General features: G+C 41.0%; 2 protein-coding genes across 5 annotated transcripts in view; one reads left to right on the top strand and one right to left on the bottom strand.

The window, feature by feature from the left end:
* Positions 1 to 19291, top strand: part of igf1ra (insulin-like growth factor 1a receptor) — an 84027-nt gene extending 64736 nt beyond the window's left edge. Inside the window, exons 9-21 of the mRNA XM_042412160.1 lie at positions 74 to 241; positions 766 to 973; positions 4257 to 4543; positions 4642 to 4781; positions 4925 to 5090; positions 5207 to 5306; positions 5543 to 5613; positions 5711 to 5940; positions 6480 to 6584; positions 6774 to 6933; positions 7173 to 7302; positions 9200 to 9334; positions 12978 to 19291. Coding sequence (XP_042268094.1) covers positions 74 to 241; positions 766 to 973; positions 4257 to 4543; positions 4642 to 4781; positions 4925 to 5090; positions 5207 to 5306; positions 5543 to 5613; positions 5711 to 5940; positions 6480 to 6584; positions 6774 to 6933; positions 7173 to 7302; positions 9200 to 9334; positions 12978 to 13494 — 2417 coding nt within the window. The 3' untranslated portion in view covers positions 13495 to 19291. The remainder of the gene's footprint in view (positions 1 to 73; positions 242 to 765; positions 974 to 4256; positions 4544 to 4641; positions 4782 to 4924; positions 5091 to 5206; positions 5307 to 5542; positions 5614 to 5710; positions 5941 to 6479; positions 6585 to 6773; positions 6934 to 7172; positions 7303 to 9199; positions 9335 to 12977) is intronic.
* Positions 9337 to 21340, bottom strand: pgpep1l (pyroglutamyl-peptidase I like). 4 transcript variants are annotated; one of them, XR_006096254.1, is made up of 7 exons: positions 20657 to 21340; positions 20527 to 20579; positions 20325 to 20441; positions 19662 to 19888; positions 19372 to 19585; positions 9905 to 10233; positions 9337 to 9740 (listed from the first exon to the last, which is right to left on the bottom strand). XR_006096254.1 is itself a non-coding variant. In XM_042412165.1 (6 exons), exons 1-5 carry the CDS (start codon positions 20685 to 20687, stop codon positions 19411 to 19413), a joined length of 603 nt encoding a protein of 200 aa, XP_042268099.1. In that variant the 5' UTR covers positions 20688 to 21340; the 3' UTR covers positions 9337 to 9740; positions 19372 to 19410. The 4 variants fall into 4 exon arrangements, 2 of the variants coding, with proteins under 2 accessions (XP_042268099.1, XP_042268098.1); XR_006096255.1 differs by having other exon boundaries at positions 9905 to 9959; XM_042412165.1 differs by lacking the exon at positions 9905 to 10233.
* Positions 21341 to 21403: the final 63 nt, after the last annotated feature.

The following is a 21403-nucleotide window of genomic DNA, read 5'->3' as shown; positions in this document are numbered from 1 at the left end:
ATTACTGTACATAACCAGGTACACATTTTAATATAACAAACCATATAACAATATAACTTTGGCCCTATTGCAGTGCCGACTATGCCCAAAGACCCCCGTGCCTACGCCAACTCCTCAACCAAGCTGGTGGTGAAGTGGTCACCTCCAGTCTTTCCCAACGGCAATTTGACCTACTACCTGGTCCGCTGGCAGCAGCAGCCTGAGGACAGGGAGCTCTACCAACATAACTACTGCTCCAAAGGTCTGCATCACTCATTTTACATAATAGTCATCCCCTATTTATTGTCTGAGCTTTCCTACTGATGAGACTTTTCATGTCATTTAAACGAGTAGTTTGAGATTTTGGGAAATGCGCGTATTCACTTTCTTCCTGAGAGTTAGATGAGAAGATTGATACCATTTTCATGTCTGTACAGTAAATAAGCCACAGACAGTAGCTGGTAAGCTTAACTTAGCATAAAGACTGGAAACAGGAAAACAGCTAGTTTGGCTCTGTCCAAAGGTAACAAAATCCACCAACTAGCACTTCTAAAAATCACTAATTCACGTGCTGTATCATATTTGTGCAAAAAACAAAAAGTTGAGTTTTACAGAGGGTTTTACATTAAGGACAGAGCCATGTCAGATGTTTTCAAATCAGTCTTCTCAACAGACTCTTGCAAGAAAGCAAGTAGATCCCAACGTCCCAAACTGCTGTACTGTACCTTTAATACTGAAACATGACTGCATACAGGAACTAAACTCTCCTGCTTTCTTCTGACACAGAGCTGAAGGTCCCGATGCGATTCCCAGCAACAGGATTCACAGACATGGAAGAGAACACCAAGCCCACCAAGTCAGACCTGTCAGGGGTAGAGAAGGGCCCATGCTGTGTTTGCCCGAAGACACCTGAGGAGAAGGACCGGGAGAAGGACGACCGCGTCTTTCTAAAAGTTTTCGAGAACTTCCTTCACAATGCCATCTTTCTGCCAAGGTACAGTAAAACACAGACAGAGCAGAGCCTCACAGCGATCTCCTTAAACTGTTTACAGCGGCAAGGAGCTGAGCTTGTTTGCCTCGATAGGTCAAACTATGGGATGAGGTGGCGGCCCGGGTGCAACGACACCTTCTGATGGGATCTGAGCATGGGGTGTGTAGATGGACTGGACTGGGGCTGAGCCGGCCCGCTGGGCTCAGCCCTTTTGTCGGGCGGTGCAGATGAGGAGACATGCTGAGTAGGATCCAAAGCCTTCTTAGCGCTCTTGTGGCTTTCTGTTGCCGTGGCAATGGTGGCACGGAGGATGTTAGGACCTAGCAGGCAGCAATTTAGGCAACACAAACAAACCCAGGAGAGAGAGGTGATTAAGGAGTCTGAAGGGCCTAGTTTGGCTGCACACTCTTAGCTGCTCAGGCTTTTGTTCTCCACTATAGCGACTGACATCTGTGTTGTGTTATCATTTAACTTGCTCGTGGCTATGAATGTTTCACTGTTTCAAAGACTGCAGCTTTATTCTCCTCCCGCACTCCTTTATTCTCATATAGACAGTCACACACAATCTATGCTTGTGTTTGTTGAATTGAGGCTCTGCTTAGCCTTGCCATCCATCACAGTAAAATACAGAGAGCTTTGATATACTTGTGGGTTCTTATGAAGAACACAGCAGGTATCTTCGAAATCCATATCTCAAAACGATGCCGCTGAGCCCCAAAGTTCACTCATTCAAGAAGCAATACTTCTGCTTTCCTACCCAATGCTATTGTTGAATTGGATCGATGTGGCTTTAGAGGAAGAATAATAAAACATAGCTTTCTATTGCAATTTAACTCATATCTTCCCCCACTTCCTCCTCCTCTTCCTCCTCCTCCTCCTCCTCCTCCTCCTCCTCCTCTCTCTAACTGTGTTGATTTGTTATAGTATAGCTGTCTAAGAAACAGGCGGGTGGCAGGTCCCCGGGCCTGCAGCGAAGGGCTCAGCCTGTGTATGCACAGACTCTCCACTGTAACAGAGCCGGCATTATTACAGACCACTCTAGGGAAAGGGCTCGAAATTGGGGAGGTTTTTTCAAAAGTTCAGGGTTTAGACCCGGGGTGAGGGGAAAGAGGGCGGGTTGAAAACAGAAAAAGAAAGAAGAGGAAATGTTTTCCATTCTGTCCCCCTCTACTCGGCACTCCACTCTCCTCCTCCCCTTGCACGCTCTCTTTGTCCGGGGCTCTTTTTTTTTTTGTTTTTTTTCTGGAGTGAGACAGCTGCCAGGAAATGTACAGTGAATCCATCTGGAATTTAAATGAATGAGGGAAGAGCCCCATCACGCTGGCTAGTGAACGCTAGAAGACAAACAGAAAAGTAAGGAAGGCAGACTGATTTACTGGAGGAGAGGAGGATGGCTGCCAGGAGATCTTCTGGTACAATCCAAAACCTGTTATCAGCCTGCTGGAGCATTTATTTACTGTAATCACCTGCTGCTGAAACTCATGATAAATACAGACAGATGAATTGATAAGGACTCCGTAGAAGTTGCCCCTTTTGACATCAAATCCAGCGATCTTTCACTCTTCTTTGTTAACCTGCAGTATTGCATGTGTTTCTACAACTAAGGTGCTAATAATGTGCCCTACTCACCACTGACTGAATGTGTAGTCACGGCTTTCCTCTCTGCATTCTGTTGCATAAAAGGTAGATCTTTTTTTAGAAGGTGAGGTCAGGACACCGACTGTAGTAACTCACTAGTTAAAAGGTCATGCTTCAGTCAGCTGAGGAGCTTTCTCACAGTGTTAACCCAACGCTCTAATTGCACATTAGATTAGAGCTCTCAAGTTCTCTTTCTGGCCTCTGCCACCAATTCTCTGTTTGATCTATTCATATCTATTCCTCTTGTTGTCGCTTTTATCACAGGAAATCAGACTTGTGCATTTGTGTCTTTACTGTTTACTCTACTGTCTGATTTGTTTTTGACGAAATGTCAGTAGAAACAAATAGTTTTTGAGCACAAGATTTTGGATTGTACTGCACCAGTTATAACTGTCAGAGAGGAATGTTGACATGTCCGTGCGACTGGTCTTTCCCACGGATCTGTCCATGTCTCTCCGCTCCTCCCGTCTGCTCAGACACAAAAGATGCTTTCTATTGACTTTACCTTTGCTTAGTCAGCTCTCCTAGTTTAGCATTTTTTAAAATTCCCAGTAGAACACAAATGTTTAATGAATTAACAGAAAAGTAATCTACAGCTACTTTCACGAATGATTGTTTCAGTCATTTTTTTAAGAAAAAATCTCTAGACAAGTGTGAGGATTTGCGGCTTTTCCTTGTTGTATTGTATGTGATAGTAATTGAATATATTTGGTTTTTGGACTGGCATCACTGTTGGCTTTAAGAAAGTGTGATGGGCATTTTTCACTATTTTTTGACTATTTTCTTACATCATATTGTTCCAAACAACCCCTTTGTAATGGCTTCATGTACAGTACATCACTTGTGCTTTTATTTTTTACCTTGCCACTTGTTTGGATCAATACAGCTTTCATCTTCCAACTCAATCAGAGCCAGGACTCTTTTCTTTGTCCGTCTGTCTGAGCTAACTACCCTGCAGGTTTCACAGGTACCTGTTAACTGTAGGGAAGGTGCCCTGTGGCGTCTGTTGTGCCTCTGCTGCTGCCTCAGCCACAGCTGTCAGCGCCTGCTTGCCCTCAGTAATGACAATGTCTAGCTTCACACGGCTCCACAGCTTATCATCTGCACTACAGGAACCTGTGTCCATTTACCACAGTGGCTGCTGAAAATTGTTCATTATTGAATTGAACATTTTGGTTCAGTGTCGTTGTCACAAAAATATAAGCCATATTTTCTCTCTTGCTTATATTTCAGCTTTTTTCCCCCTTTTGTCCTCTTTCATTGTTGATTGGGATATGTTGGACAGCAGCTTTAGTTAGGATTTTTTTCTTAGTCTGGAAAAATCTCTCGTGTTCTCTGTCTGTCCACCTCACTATGACCCGTCTGACCTCATCCCTCGACATATCTCCACAGGGAGTAGTATGCAGCATCCAGACACACAGCGCACACACACAGACGAAACACACACTCACTCTGTCCGGTCCAGCGAGATGCTTAAGCTATGTGTAAAATGCTTTTGGGAGCTATAAACAGGCAATTTTGATTTTTTACAATAGGATTTCCAGGGCATCCTGTTTAGCTTTTTGTCTTCTATCATCCTAACAGTGCTCACTTTATTTAAGACAACTTTATCATAGTAATTGCATTGATCTGTCCCTCTGTATTTCAGACCTCCAGACCGTCGACGTAGAGACCTTTTTGGTGTGGCTAACAACACTCTGCTGCACGAGGGTGCTGGTAGGGGGAACACCACTTTTGGCCCAGTGGACAACAGTACAGATGGCATACCTCCTATCAGGGAGTTCCCCTTTTCAGAGGACAAGAGCACGACAGAAAACTTAGAGATCCCCAACCTGCGGCCCTTCACTGTCTACCGTATTGACATCCATGCCTGCAATGAGGAGGTGGGGCGCTGTAGCGCTGGAGGCTTTGTCTTCTCCAGGACCAAACCTGCAAGTGAGAACCACACTAACCTGGATACGACCTTTGATGGAAATGATAAAGGGCATCGTCGTTATAATATTGTTAATACTGTGTGTGTGCGTGTTTCCCAGGCAAAGCAGATGACATTCCTGGAAAAGTAATCTATGAGAACGACAAGGTTGAGGGTTGTGTGGTGTTACACTGGCCAGAGCCCATCATGCCCAATGGACTCATCCTGACGTATGAGATCAAGTTCCGTCTGGGAAATGAGGTGAGTCAGGCTGGGTAAAAGTAAAAGACTTAACCGTCAGTTCATGGGACAGAAACCCCTATACAAACAGAACACTCCATACCTGACTTTGAGTCTTTGCTGTCCCTCCAGCAGTAACCACAAAATGTTTGTTTTTCTTTCAGCCTGAAAAACAGGAGTGTGTGTCGCGTCATCAGTACCGTGAGCACAGAGGAGCTCGGCTGACCAACCTGGGCTCAGGGAACTACTCTGCCTGTGTGCGTGCCATTTCTCTAGCAGGGAACGGCTCCTGGACGGAGAGCGTGACCTTCCGCGTACCTCCGCCCAAACGTAATGCAACATGTCTCACACATTAAATACTATATTTTCTTGATTAATTTAAAGTAGATAAAAATTCCACATTTAATCATTGCTGATCACTTTTATTGTTCTCCTCTTTCTGACAGAAGAAGATGTTGCATTATACTTGGTCATCATAATTCCCATCATAGTGACGCTTTTCATTGCTGGACTTATCACACTTTTCTTCTTTGTTAACAAAAAGAGGCAAGTATTTTCATGAACAGACTTTCCACATTGCCAAACCAAGTTTGTTGGTTATGTTGTTCTACTTTGCTATGCTCATGAAACTTAATGACCGGTGTGATGTTAATTAGAGTTAATAGGTGTTGTTTTCATTAACATTCCCCTGTGGTGAAGAGGAGACTTGCGATAGAGAATTATATATACCATGCACAATCAGAGCTGCCTGCTGGCTAACTGAGATGTGTTTGCGTCAACAGGAATAGCGACAGATTGGGGAATGGAGTCCTTTATGCTTCAGTCAACCCAGAGTACTTCAGTGCTGCTGAGAGTAAGAGCCATCTTAATGCCAAATTTCAAATATCTCTATGCATTACCTTGCAATGTGTGTATGTGGTGCTAACCTGCTGTCTGCTGTGTATTGCCAGTGTACGTCCCGGATGAGTGGGAGGTGGCAAGGGAGAAGATCACCATGCACAGGGAACTGGGCCAGGGCTCTTTCGGCATGGTGTACGAAGGCATCGCCAAGGGAGTGGTCAAGGACGAACCTGACACGCGAGTGGCCATCAAGACAGTCAATGAGTCAGCCAGCATGAGGGAGCGCATTGAGTTTTTGAACGAGGCCTCTGTCATGAAGGAGTTCAACTGTCACCATGTGGTAAGAGAGACACGGCCTCAAATGGTAACCGTCAGGCACCACAAATGAATGCAGACGAATCATTACAGTAAGGTTATAAATAAACCAACATACTGTCATATTGAAACCAGTCGTGAGACAGTGCTCTCGCTTATCATTATTTCCTACTTAATCAGCGTAGATGTAAAGAGAAAGAGGCCAGCAGGTCACAAGCACAGAGTACAGTGTAGTTGTCTACTCAGGGAGCTACAGCCTGAGGCAGGACTCAGCCTCCTGGAGAATGTGTACATTCTCTGATCAGCATGATCACAGCATCATTACCTACGTTAAACAGATGCTTTTCCCTTCTGCAAGCTGTTGTTATAACCTTTTTATCAAATCTGGCTGCTAAAAAGCCAAACACTCTATTATAAAATTCAATTTGAATAATTTAAAGGAAGGGATTTTTAAATTTTTTTTTTTTTTTTACAATTTTCAAACCGAGTTAAAGAGATGCTCTTTTCTTCATTTTAAGAGTTGAGTTATGCCTGCTGATGTGTGTTGTATTGTGATTGGTGTAGGTGCGGCTGCTGGGCGTGGTCTCTCAGGGACAGCCAACCTTGGTGATTATGGAGCTGATGACCCGTGGAGATCTTAAGAGCCACCTGCGCTCTCTCCGCAAAGAAGTAAACCCCCACCCCCTTCTGTCACTCTCCCACACCTACATGCACCTTTCCACACACTGTATCCATCCCCCACTTTGTAGTGCTGAACTGAGGAAAGCAGATAAATATAACATGAAGACTGTGTTGTTTATTCATTTTTTTTTGTGCCGTTTACCCTCTCACCTCACCTCATCTCTCGCTCCTCAACAGAACGCCACCAGCCAGGTCCTACCCCCGCTAAAAAAGATGATCCAAATGGCAGGGGAAATCGCCGACGGCATGGCGTACCTAAATGCCAACAAATTTGTCCACAGAGATCTGGCTGCTAGGAACTGCATGGTAGCAGAGGACTTCACTGTAAAGATTGGAGGTAAGTCAAGTTAATACGATGCCTCCAGCCGCCCCCTGGTTGCTGGATGCTGAACCCACTCCGCTGGCCTCGAAAAATAAGTATTTGGATTTCAGTGAGTGCCTGAGGCAGTTAATGTCGATGGACAGAGGAAGGGAGGAGGTGAGAGAATGGATGAGCTCTCAGGAGCTTCCTCTCCCACACAGAATGAGTGATATTTAGTGGCTTCCCCAACCTCTGTTTCTACTTTTTTTCTGCAGATTTTGGCATGACCAGAGATATTTATGAGACGGATTACTACCGAAAAGGAGGGAAGGGCCTGCTGCCTGTCCGTTGGATGTCTCCAGAGTCACTGAAAGATGGCGTGTTCACTACGATGTCTGATGTCTGGTATGAGAACACATCACTCTCTTACACACACATACACAAGCCTGCATTATACATGTATAAACTTGCTCTAATCCTGGGGGCTTGCAAAGTATTTCAGAAATGTCTGCATATTGTGTGTCTGTGTGTGTGTGTGTCTGGATACGCTAAAACGGTTCATGCTGTGGAGTCAAAACTATAAAAACATTCGGATCACTTCACGGCCCATATTTGTAACAACATTCTTTACTTAGCTAACTACTTACTTAGTTTGAACATGCATTTTCTGTCCTCTATCCCTTCTGTGTATGCCATGACAGCTAGTACTTCCAAAACCATCAAAATCTTCTGTTTTCCAGCTGGCTCCCTGGAATTTCTTCTCTGCATGACAAAATATTATAGCAAAGGATTTTTTTTTTTTCCTCCTGACACCTTTTTTTATGCCAGCTTTTGGAGAAGTCTCAGCATTTTTCTATCAGGCGCAATATTGTTGTGGAGAAATAAAATTGTTTACTAGCTCCCTTGCAAGTTTTTGTTTCCCAACTCAAAGTGTCCCACGGGTCAGTCCCTAAGAGTGGGCTTAAACTGCTCCAGATGTTCTCAAATGAGAGGTTGCAGTGCCAGCACAAACCCACCTCCACATTGCGTACTATATCTTCCGCTTTGATGTTGTACAGATGAAGTTTACTGTAAGACGAACCCATTCCAGGCTCCTTAGGAATCGGCGAGTAGGTGACTTTTTTTTATTTTGTTGATCAAGAAAAGCTGTCTGAATGTGGCTTTGTCTGTCAGCACAAGACTGTTTCAGCCAGTTACACGCAGTGTTGTAATAAGGCTGTTTTAAAGACTGTTGAGTGTGCTCTCAGAACTCATGCCAATGGTAAAAATATGACTAGCAAGAGTGAACAAATATTGTGGTCTTTGTTAGTCAAGTTAAGAATTTCTCCATGAATAGTTGCATAGCAATCTCATTGCAAGGGAGCCTGAGGTAAAACTGAGGTGACGTTTACTGTAAATACTGTACTAAGGCTTGTCCTGCAGTAATGAAATCATTATTATTCACTGGCTGGTACACTGATACACAGCCTACATTATTCTTAATACTTAAGCTGCCAGGTTTTACACAGTGTTGATAATTTTAAGAGTATCTGTTGAGCACTGGTTCTCTCTTTTATATCATTCTCGAACATCTTCTGCTCATTAAATAGATTTAACAGGTTATTTATACTGTAGATAATGTAGGAATTAAATGCTGCAGTATTTAAACAATAAACTTTATTCTTTATACAGTTAGAAGGTGCTTTACATGGTTGAACCAGGATTAAAACATTTCAGGACTGTAAAAAGAACCATATTAGTATTTTTTTGCTTGAAAAACACCATTAATAAATCTAAAACACAACAGCATGCTTCAAAATATGGTTAGCATTAATGTAAAATATACTGTACATGATTTGCAGTGAGTGAGGAAGTGAAGAAAACAAAGAATCTTGCAAACTGTTGACCACTTATACTCACTTTATTTATTTATGTAATGATGTTTTCGTCCTCAGACTTCCATCAGGTACAGTTGATTAAATTTATCCATTGACTTTTACCCGATGATGACTGAAATGTCATAAACAAAAATAATACAAGTCGCAACAGTGTTTGTACTTGTTTGGTTTCGTCAGTCAAAAGTTTTTGATCCAACCTGTCAATAAGACTTATTGGTGTGCAAGAACGTTGTCATAATAGTTTGAAAGAAAATGCAAAAACACTGTTTTGGTCCTTTATAGATAAGACTTATTTAGACGTAATAAAAATGAATAAATGTATTTGGTGATCTGAACCGACAGAAGCTTTAAACTTTTCTACAGTTGCTCATAAGAGGCAAAAATGTAAAAATATTTTATAAATTTGTCCTCATCTCTCACCACAGGTCATTTGGTGTTGTGCTGTGGGAGATCGCCACCTTAGCGGAACAGCCCTATCAGGGTATGTCCAACGAACAAGTGCTGCGCTTTGTCATGGAGGGAGGACTCCTGGACAAACCTGACAACTGCCCTGACATGCTGTAAGTCTTTCTGTACCTGCGATCAATAACCGTGTAATTTTGCCCATTTTAGGCCTTCTGGATTAATGTTCTAACATCCTTGAAGTATGTATTGTTTTATCCTCTACTGCCACCGTCTCACACGATGTGTGTCCCATTAATATTTTGCCCAGCATCTATTTTAAGTTGTGGTTCTAAGTGTGTAAGATATCATGTGGTGTGTCACTAAGGTAGAGCCAAGATGAGGCCTGACATTAACGTCACAGGTTAAATGTGGTCCGTTGACGACATGGCCCTGGTGGTCAGCTGGCAGTGAGAGGACTCCTCACCCATCTGTCTCGGCCCATAGAAGGGATGCCACGACCCGTGTGTGAAAGATGCCCTTCATTCCTGCCGCTGCGAAGGGCCATGATGACGGTGATGGTGTCTGTCCGTAGGCAAAGGGAGTGAGAGAGACAGACAGGATTCATTAATTCATTTAGAATTCATTAATGAATCACCACAGCTGTTGGAGAAAAAACACAGCACAGGCTGCTTGTCAGCGTGCGGTGCTGCATACCAGTATATGCATTTCTCCTCTCCCTCACTGACCTCAATAAGAAGGCATTCTGCTCTCTCCCCTCCCACTCTCCACGGCTGACCTCACCTTAGAAAGAGAGAGTGAGTAGAAAAAAACAAGGCCAAGTGTTGTGCAGACACAAACCTCTGGTTTCTATGGCAGCCTGACTGTTTTGCCCTGATTACAGGAGTGTGTGGATTGTGTTACAGAGGTGGTGGGTGGGGGGGTGGGGGTTTGCCTCCTGGTCTGTGAGAAACACACAGGGAAGTCAGGCTGCTGCTGGTCGCATCTGCTGTAGTGACTTAATGGAGATTTCCAGGAGACTGCTGAAGTGTAGTGAACCCCGAAGTTCATACAATGCCTGAATAGTCAGATACAAGAAGAGGAAGTGAGCAGGATAACAGAGAGAGAGATGAGATCATATTTGGAGAGCTTTGAATGTCTCTCCCCCGCACTGTCTTTCCCATGCTCAGGTAACTGTGGGTCACTGATTGGATTTCCCATGTTTCTGTTTCGAGTTTCCTACGGACAAAAGTGCATTCTCTCTTGCAGGGTTGGGGCAAAAATGAAAGACAGATTCACATTAAACATCACGATTTATTGTGGAATGTGCAGTATCTCTTACAGCGCTGTTATACATCAAGGTTTCACCATGCTGGGGACGTTGCATGTGTGAAGTTGTGCAGTTCTGTTGCAAGAGATTCCTGTTCAAGTTTATTAAATGTCCACCATTGATGTTTGGAGACCGCTCTGCACTCACACTTGGCCTGAAAATGTGTCTGTTTTTGATTTTATCAGTATTTCAAGATCTTTTTTGTCTATCTCTTAGTCTGGTGCAATTTTGGCTGTACCCAGACCAGTGTGGATTTTTGTAGAAGCCTGACTGCCTCCAAATCCCATCTTGAAAGCGCTTTTGTAACACTTTCGGTACCAGATATTTGTTGGTAACACTCAGCATTCAATGTCTTGAACAAAAGTTGCATACACGGTTAAGCTCAGTTGGTACAAACAAGTAAAAGGAACTAACGTGATCTGAAATCAAATAAGTGTCTGAACGTTGTGGTTTGACCCCAAAGTGCTCTCTTCATGCCAGTTTAGGAACCAGGCATTCACAGTGCACGTAACACTTCGAGCTGTTACATGTTGACCAGTGTGGCTGACTGATGACATTTCAAGTACAAGTAAATGTTGCCTAATAGCAACAGCATGTGTCTGTGTGTGCCATGACAGTCAGGACGCTGACAAGAAGTCAAGATTTACTGCAGTGTTTGTTTTCTTAATTTGCATCAACAAGCCTCATGCACAGCAACAGATGGTAGAGGAGAAGAGTTTTCTGTGGGACTACACGGACAGGTTACTCTGGAGCGTTGGCTCGGCTCCAAGCATTACACGTCTTTTTCACGGGAGGTCTTGCCGCCTGGGTTTGGACATCTGAACGTTAACTTTAAGACACTTGCTGCGCCGCTGAAAAACAAGTCAGAGCCGCCCCCCTGCTGCTTCAGAGTATGAAGTGAGGCGCGTGCTTTGGAGAGCTCTACCCATAATTCCTCTGTGCAGAGAGGAGCTGGCACCCAGCTGCAGAGGCTGATGTAGCTACAAAGAGACCACTGGGAGTGACGGAGAGAAAGAAAACAGGAGAGAGAGAACAGCAAGAGTAGAGAGATGGCTGAGGTGTTTATGTCAGCGGGCTTTAGAGTATTCTTAGCTTGTTTGTGTATAATTGAAGTTGTGGCGTGTGGTATAGCACCACACAAAACTGTAATAATTCTCCCTTTTATGATGTTGTTTTGACATTCCCATAGCTCGGCTGCTGGCCTGGCACCGTAACCTTACGCATGATTTACTGCGCTGCTGTGTACATGCTACATTACTGATTTTACTGTGTGAGTTAGTAATGTAGCAATAAATCCAATATATGCAAACTCCAGATGCCTTGATTGAACTTGACATTAAAAAATGATTTTTAAGTTAATTTATAGTTTAATTTAAGTGTTATAGCTAACTGCAAGTTTGGAATACGTTTGCATGTACTTACACTGTCCACTATTTCAATTAATTTTAGTAATCAAAACATTTTACTGGATGGCATTAAATGAGATAGTTTGTTAGTTTGCCAAGGCTGCCTGGCAACAACAAATCTCTGTAAAACATTACATTCACACCCACTTACATAGGGAAATGTGAAATATAATAGGTGAGCCCGATCACTTGTTTTTATTATGTTTTTTTTATTATATCTGGTTTTACTATTCTGAAAAACACAGAACTGATTTCATTTCCAGTAGGGAAATGAATCAAAGCATCAGAAATGGACTGTAGTTATAATTAATTTAGTAAGCTGTGGTATATTAGTAAATTTACTGTATACTTTGTTATGTCCTGTCTGCAGTTTTTCTTTCAAGAGCACCATAGTGCTTAAACCTAAGTGTCTCCTGCCACCTGCTGGTGAGAAAAAGAAGCAAACGACAACTTTATTTTTGACCAAACATGAAATCTTTCCACTCCTAAGCTTTAAAGGATAGGTTCAGATTTTTTCAAGTCTGTCTTAACACAATACTTATGTGCCAAAATGTGCATTAAAATAGTTACTGGTTGCTGTAATTGTTCCTCCTATCCATACTGGCTGTGAAGTGAATCCCCTCCTGCACAATTACACTGTAGGATTTGGGGGACAAAATCCACAGTCCTCATTCTGAAGCTAATAAGAGTTAGCCAAATCAAGCCAAGTCATTTATTCCAAAGTTTAGTGCGAGATTCCATCTTTGTGTTACTGGCTGTCTGCAGCAACTTGGCAAGGAAATAATGTCTGGGGAGATACAAATAGGGAATTTTGTACTAAAAAAATGCAAGTTTGGAAGATACCTACTTGATTTGGCTAACTGTGACTGCTGAAGCCTCGTGTTAGCTTCAGCTGCACTTAAGAATACATTTTTACACAGAAAAAGGACTGATCTCTTACAATGGAGTCAGCCAGTATGAAGAGGAGGAATGATTACAGAGGAACCTTCTCAATGGTCATATGGGACATTTGCACATCAAAGGTATTGTATAAAATCCAAATAACTCCTGTATTTAATCCTTTAACTTTTTGTACATCACTTGCAGATTTGAGCTAATGAGGATGTGCTGGCAGTACAACCCCAAGATGCGTCCGTCCTTCCTGGAGATCATCAGCAGCATCAACGATGAACTGGATCCTCCCTTCAGGGAATTGAGCTTCTTCTACAGTGAGGAGAACAAGCCGCCGGACACTGAGGAGCTGGACATGGAGGTAGAAAACATGGAGAACATTCCACTGGACCCTGCATCCACTAGGCAGCCCTCTGCTGCCGTTGCCCCCTCGTCAGGGTGCACAGGAGGCACGCCGCCTCCTACACAGCAGTTATCCCCCATGCAAGGCCCTAGTACTCCATTGCTGGGACCTGTGTCTCCCTCCTCCCCGGGCCCAGTTGCCTCAGCGTCTCCAGGCCAAGCCTTGGACAAGCACTCAGGACATGTTTCGGCCAACGGGCCTGTGGTGGTGCTGCAGCCCAACTTTGACGAGATGCAACCCTATGCACACATGAACGGGGGCAGAAAGAACGAACGGGCGTTACCACTGCCCCAGTCGTCGGCCTGCTGATATCAGCCCCCTGTGGCCAGACCAGCCCTTCCTCCTCTTACACAGGGTAACACAAACCTCTCCTCCATCTCTTAAGGAGGGATGGGTGAGGTAAGAAATGACATTCTTCTACTGTGTGCCAGTAGATGGTCTCTCCACTCCTTTAAGGTCAAACATAAACTCTAAAAACTGAAGAATAGCACAGAAACCTGCTAAAGCATTTGGAGTTTTGGTGGCTCAGACTCAACACTGGGGAACTCCTTCCTGTGCAGCCTGTATTGCATCTTTGTTACATAAGTCCTTCAAGAAGGACATCAATACAGGCATTTATCCTGACTTACAGATTTAGGAAGACATGAACTTTTTTTTTAGCATATCTGCCAGCAAATCCAACAGAAGAGCACTTTTTTCCTGAAGATTTCAGAGAGGATGTTGTGAATATCCGAGTGTGTATTTATACGAACACATCATTCTCTCTATAATATGGTTATAGCTCCATTTCTAAAATGACTTTCCATCAAAAGACTCTCTCTCCATGAGCAGGCTGGCTCATGTCATGTGAGGATGCCTCAATTAAACATTTTGGACTGAGATCATTGTTGATATTTCTGTGGTTGTAGATCCCGTCAGGAGTGTGTCAAAATGGAAGAGGAGGGCCTATTGTGTATCTGCCAAACTATTGCCAAATCAAGCTTTTTCTCCAATTTCATACAGGTCTGCCCTTATTGTTTAAGGCTGTGGTTCAGAGTTGGAGTAGAAGTCTGTTTCCGGGGAATGATATCAATATTAATTGGTGGTATTCAGACTTCATGCTTCTCTGCTGTGTGTTTGTGTGGAGTTATAACAGGACAGATTACAGCGTTTCTGTTGAGATGTGCTGCATTTACACCTGCAGTCAAAGTTCTCTCAGAATATGCTGCGTCCGCACTGGAGCTAGAATAAATCTACTTTGAAGACAAAACTACATTTCCATCAAGTGTATTACATATATGGCAGAGTAGCCAGCATAAAAGTAGGTTGAGTTGAAATGCAAGCAAACACCTCTTTCATCAGATTTGAAGTTTTCAAATCACCTGACACAATATCAGTATGAATTCATGTTAGGAAGATTTCTTTGAACAACTGGATTCTTAACTGATTATAACCATTGTAAGTTATTAAATGCTAAAGTAGAGGCTGACTAAAAGATTCTTATGTATACAAATCTACCAAGTTAAAAATTGTATTTTTGTCATAAAGCCTAATTTTTTTGTGAGTCATGATCCATTGTGTGGATATGATGCATAAAGGATAACAGATTATAAATAGGTATAAATATAAAAGGTCTTGGGGGTTTATCAAAAGAAACATTTTCAAATGTAATTTTTTAATAAAAGGTGAAACAATTAGTCAATTAATCAATTAGTCTTTCTAAAGAAAATGTAAATATTTTTCAAACAAAAATGACAAAATTTCACTGGCTCCAGTTTCTCAAATTGGAGGATTTATGTGATGGTGAACTGGATATGTTTGGGTTTTTGACTATTTGTCAAACAAAATAAGCGACTTGAAGACGAAGAAGAATCACTTTGTGCTCTGGGAAATTGTGCTGCTCTTTACTATTTTCTGACATTTTATAGACCAAACAATTAACCAGTCACTTATTTTGTAAAATAATCTATTCAGACCTGAGCATAAAGAACGTTCCTCTTCATTCATCTGATTTTATCTGAGCAAAGTACATGTGACTTAAGTCCACCAACTCTGAATCACAGCCTTAGTCTGTCTTTGTAATACAAAAACATCATAAATCTCACACTGCAAATCACTGAACTTCACAATCAAGGGATACAACTTTGCCTCCACTTTCATTCTATTCAACCCTTATCTGTCATTTACTGAGTGTGCATTTCACACGAGAGGTGAACAACGTTTGCTGACAGCGCTGTTCAACTCAAACGGCACCAAACACACAACCACCAACAGAATCTAAGACCTGAGATAGAAAACGAGAAGGCGTTGGATTGGTAAAGATTTTAGTAGCCTAGAGACGACTTTGAAGACACAGCTGGTCTCTTTTAGAATAGTCATTTGTTTCTCTACATTTCAAACACATATAAAGGTCTTACAGTTGTATTTTAGACTGCAGGATCGTTTTTATACACATCATTGGTTTGTCACTTTTTTAAACCTTTTTACGGTTCAAAATGTTTGCCTCTATGTCTGTACAGAACAAAGCTGCTATTTTATTCTTTTTCTCTTTTGGATGTTACAGTATATATATAAAGAAATCCTTCAGGTTTGGTATTTTATGGTCTCCACTACAGTCCATTTCTTATATCCTCAAATTCTGTTAAAAAATAAAGAAAACAACAAAAAATAAGATGACTTAGATATAAAACTGTTTTTTTTCTGTTACCCCAGAAGGTTTTCTGTAACACTACATTTTGTTCATTGCCTTTTATTTTTATGAAAAGTTTCCTTCTGTATTTGTTTTGTGGATGTCTATATTATTATTATTATTATTATTAATATTATTATTATTTGGAATGGACACCTTAGCTCGATGTGTGAGCGTGTACTTTCTGCACCCTTTTTGTACTTGTTGTCTAGCACTGCGCCTAGCATTGCCCTCTAGGTGCGACTCAATCTCAGGTCAAAGTAAAGGCTTTGCTTTCTCCACACATTCTCATGATCGTCCTCTACTTGTCTCACCTTGTACCTCCTTCCCCCTCCTCTGCCTCCTCCCCCCATCATGCTTTGTTGAATCCAATAGTGCCCTCTCTCCTTCCCTCTGGTCCCCCTCACTGACCTCTACAGCAAACTGTACCTGTTTTCCCCCCTCTGTGCCTCCTTTTTGAAGTCAGGATTAGTTCCAGTACACGAGATATTTACTTCATACCAGATCTGGTATTTTAACCCATCCATTTCCTGCCTCCTCTTGAATTAGTAGGGCTAATTGGGTTGTCTTGTTTGCCTTAATTATGCCAACCATCTCTCACCCATCTGAATTTTTTTTTCTTTTTTATTATTACTTCAACACTCTCAAGCGCAATACTACACCACTTCTGCTAATGTTGACATGTTACTTCTTCAAAGTGAGAACAGGTCTTATCTGTTTGTCTTCATAATCACTGCTTCTGAAAACCAAATAAAGGATGGGTTAAAGTCCAGGGAAGGGAACACATTTCAATGTTATGAATAGGAAAAGGTCTTAAAAAATGGAGGCTGAATAGTGAAAAGTGTTTTGAAGGATTTCTCCTCATCTTTTGGAAATGTTGCTTGGTGATTATTATTATTTTTCCTTTCTTTAAGTTTTTTTTTCTGTAGGAGTGTTATTTATTTATTTTTTTATTTTCCTTTTGTGATATCAGTTTAAATCACTGTATAAATGCCCCATGATTCAGTATAAAGTTGGATTTTTTTGTATGTATTTTCTTTGGTGTCATGACTGGGGGACTTAAAAAACTTTTTTTTTTCTTTCAAGTATATATCTACCTCACTCTTTTTAAATATATGTATGCGTATGGAAAACAAATACATCTCACTCTTTCTCATCAGCTTGTACCGAAACCTCATCATCTGGATGAAATCCACAGGGTTCTAGATAAACCTCACAAAAGCAGACTAGGACAAGAGATGGAATCTCTGTGTGGAGGTTCAGCCCACCGATTTATGGCCCTGTGATTTACAAAAAGTACGTTTATACCTCTGAGAATACAAATGAAAGATCTGTGTGTTATAATAGAGGCCTTCGGTACAAGTGTGGTCTCGTTTTCTGCAGAATCGGTTTAAATTATCTGACTATTTATGCGAGAAAAGATTGCATAATTATGACAACTTACATTTTATGTTGACAGGATAGTTTGCAGTGTTTTGTGGCTCAGAGCAGGTGCAGTACAGTCAGTGTGTGGGAATGAAGCCGGGGCACAAATCCAACATCAGACATTCCATCTCTGCTGACTCCCAACATGTTGTCACAACCTCAAATCCTCAGCAGACAGAAACCTTCATAGTCTCATCTAAAAATGCATTTATATAGAAACCTAACAATTATCATGGGGAATATTTAAAAAAGGGAAAATGTTTTATTGACCTCCAAAAATCATTGTAGGGGTTTTTTTGCCGTTTACCTGCAGCCTGTAATACTGCAAGGTTACAGCACCACTCCTTCATTTCAACAACTTAAGTTTATTCCAAACATCCAGAAGTCATTCAAAAATACATTTAGTTCTGTTTATGGATCATTAATGTGAATGTAACATGGATATTTCTGTACTTTCTACACAAAACCCTCATAGAGATAGCATTAACTCCACCTCTTGCGTGTTTCTACTCTCAGTAGAAACTCCTAAATAGACTATTTTAAAGATTTGTCAGTCAGTGTTGGAATCAAAGCAGCAGAAGAAACCTTGCTCTTGTCACAAGGATGATTAGAATTGATCTTTTTTTTTTACCCCATAAACTCACTGTGGTTATATAAATACCATCATCTCTCCTGTCCACGTCTACCTGCTGAATGCCACCATGTTACAGCTCTAGTGATAGCTCATTTCCACTACCATCAGGGTGAATCTCTTTGTGATTTTCTTGTCGTTTTGAATCACTCGTAAGTAAGCTCTACTTACAATAATGCTGCTGGTTCAAAGAGTCGCCTCAGTGGATCTTATACTGTCATCAAAAATGTTGAGTGTAAAGGTGGAAAAAGTGATTTTTTTTTTTACATCTTGAAGCTTCTAATAAGACCTCATTTCTACTTTTTACTAACAGAGGCTACATGGAGAGCGCTGTCTTGATGCATGGGCTCCTTGGCTGGAGATTAAAACTGAAAAATTCTGCAAATAATTTGATAATTACATGTTGAAATGATTTCAAAAGCAATAAAAAAAATGTGATTATGAATAGGCCACTGGGTAACTTCTAATGTGAAATTTGGGTGCTCAATCAAGGTTCTTCGCAAGCGTTTTATCGGTGCATGAGTTAAGAGTATAACAATGGAAGTACACATCTTTTGGTTGAAAAACGAGTCAGATTGCTGCTGAAAATCACTGACAGGCAAACAGCTTATGTAGTTACTTAACATATCTGTGCATTTCTTTTTTTTTTCCAGTTTGAATGTATGTAATGATACAAACATTTATGATATATTTCAGCTGTCAGAGTAGACACTACATTGACTTGTTTTGAGGTGAATTACTAGTTACCATTAGATCACAAACCTGTCAAAACAGCATTTAAAATAAACACATGGACATATATAGGACAGGGATGTTGCCTAGATTACGGGTAGTCATTGTTAAGAGTAAACAACACGACTAGAAAAAGATGATAGGCTTGAGTTTACAGCTTCACACTATTAGCTTTGTTTTTTTTTTGTGTTACCAGATTTCCAGCATAAATATACAATAACTTACTGAAACGGAGTCAATGCAGTCGTCATTATCATTTTAATTCTTCGGAATGTTCTTCATGTGAACGTCAGGATAATGAGGTTCACATGAAGAACTGCAATAACAAGTTTGAGGTTTATCATTATCATGCCGCTGTTTTTATGATTTGCATTCCTATAACTTCAGAAGGGGGCCTTGGTCTACTACTATTATTTTTATTTACTTTCACAAAATCTCTGTGTTCATTACCTGATTGGGGAAAGAAATAATCAAAAAAACATTCACTTCACTCTTGTCTTCTTTCAAGTTCTGTATCTGAGGCCTCAAAGTTTTTTCACACCTATAGCTGAGATGGTGTATTTTTTGACATGCCATCTCCAAATGTGTATCTGAGAATTTCTTGTATTTTCTTTTTTTTCTGAACTTTTGAATAAATAAATGAATGAGAACTATGACTCTGTTATTTCATTTCCCTTGAGACCTGTGTGGTGTGGGAAAAAAAGGTAACATATTAGAGGATCTAGCTCACTGTGTCTGCTAGCTTGAGGAATCAGCTGTCATCATCTCTTCAAGTTGTTTGTGAAGGGTCCTCCAGCTGGCCGAGCATGCTCTGAATGATGCTCTGTAGAAGAAGCACCAGTCTGTCAGCTGAGGCCAGGCTGCCAGACGAGGGTACATGGATGAGGGCCGCTCTCCCCTGACCGTGATACAGTGAGCAGTAATACGCAAAATCACACAGGTACCTGAGAGGAGGACAGAGAAAGCGTTATCTCAAAGTCTTTAAGTGTCTGTCAACACACTGCAGGAACAGATGCCTACCTGCCAGCATCTCTTGAATAAATTACATCCATCCCTGCTTGTTTGAAGTGTTTGGCAACAGCTCTCATGTTAACCACCGAGTCCAGTTTCTCCTGCGCTCCTTCCACACAGCAGTGACTTTCAGGACAGAAGCCACACATATCTCTGTCTTTGTATCCACTGTTCTTCCCTGTTTGCTCTAATATGACGACTCGGGAACCTCTGGCGATACCCAGATGAACAGCAAACTGGAATACACACAGGCACAGAGGGTCATGTGAGATATTTAGTTTCACATACCTTAATCAGAGAGTATTTACGGGCTTCAACACATAATAAATTATCAACCAGGGCCCTTACTAACATTGAGGACACTGATGTCATGTGCACTGTATTTCCTCTGGGAATTTGAGAGTTTTACAACTGGTGTAGAGTTTACATTCAATTATGGTCTGGTGCCATTGTTTTTAAACTAAATATATTTAAAATGTAAAAAACTTTCCAGCCAACTAATTAATAAATAAAGGATTTATTGCTTCCCCTACAGAATTTCATTTTGGAAATGAAAAAATATAATACATTAAAATAAAAAGGTCAAAATTATCTGGGTGAGAGACTCATGACCTCAGTATAATTTCTAAAATTATGGCTAAGCCTTGAATAAGAATATATTTATGTTTTTACCTTTGGTTTAAGAGTTTGCCAAATCTCAGCAATGATCTGCTGGGTTTTGAAGTAACTCACTGCTACCTCCTTGGTGTAAACATCAATCCGCTCACCCAATCCGACCAACTTCAACCCCTTGATTAAAGAAATATTAGACATTTTGAGTCCATATGGTTTACAGTAGACTTGTTGCAGTGCATGTTATTTAAAAAAACATTACCTGTGCTGCTGTCCAGCTGGGGTTCACTAAGAACTGCCTGAAAGGTCCAAACCCTAATAGACAGAATAAAAAACAGACATAACGCCGGTTTCAAAAGTTGGTATTAAACAACAAACACTTCCTACTTTACCTGTAACGACCACAGTTTCGCTCTCATTCATGACGCAGTCAGGTTTACTCGGTCAGAAAGAAAACACAGACGTTGTTACGGATTTCATAACTTGACATTAAAAAAGGACAAGCTTATTTTGGCTCCTGCAACTCGTCTTTCGTCCACTTGGTGGCGCGATTCTCCGGCGAATGAGTAAGATCGGGTGGAGACGACGCATTCAGGGACCTCCGGTAAATTCTAGTATCCAATTCAAGTCCAAGACAAGCTGTCGCACATTTTAAATAGCGTGATAATCAAACTGAATTTCGTGTTCACTCAATTTTTACAATTTAGGACATACAGAATGTACTCACTACACTTCTTTATACTTTATTATGCGAATGATGACATATAAATATAAACGGTCGGAAAACAGGCTACATTTGAAGGCTTTTTACCGGAAACAATAAATTACAATCTAATAAACAGCGGTTTTCTTGACGTGTGTATTTTTATTTTCAGATTTGTTAAAATTGAGGGTGCCTTGGTACAAGGATTTCATTGAATTTCCTGTGGGTTCCTATATAGATGACAATAAAATTTGAAAGAAAAAAATCTTAAGTGTAGTTTGATTTACAGTAGCCTATAATGGGCATAGCACTTTGAAGGTTATAAATTAACATTAGGCATGTAGCCTAACTTAATTACAAGGAAAATGCAATAAAATATTAATTCAAAAGGAAATAAACAAAATATTCATATGAATTTTTAATAATATATACATAA

This window comes from Thunnus maccoyii, chromosome 5, assembly GCF_910596095.1.
Source record: "Thunnus maccoyii chromosome 5, fThuMac1.1, whole genome shotgun sequence".
Lineage (NCBI taxonomy): Eukaryota > Metazoa > Chordata > Actinopteri > Scombriformes > Scombridae > Thunnus > Thunnus maccoyii.
The sequence above is the reverse complement of the archived record's forward strand: the minus strand, read 5'-3'. Positions and strand labels throughout refer to the sequence as shown.

Bases quoted from the DNA above. Each gene is read 5' to 3' on its own strand.
- pgpep1l (XM_042412165.1), bottom strand. From the start codon at position 20,687: ATGAATGAGAGCGAAACTGTGGTCGTTACAG. The intron at 19,889-20,324 runs GTAAAAACATAA...TGTGTATTCCAG, and splicing joins GGCAAACTCTTAAACCAAAG to TTTGCTGTTCATCTGGGTAT. The intron at 19,586-19,661 runs GTAGGCATCTGT...TCCTCCTCTCAG, and splicing joins TATTCAAGAGATGCTGGCAG to GTACCTGTGTGATTTTGCGT.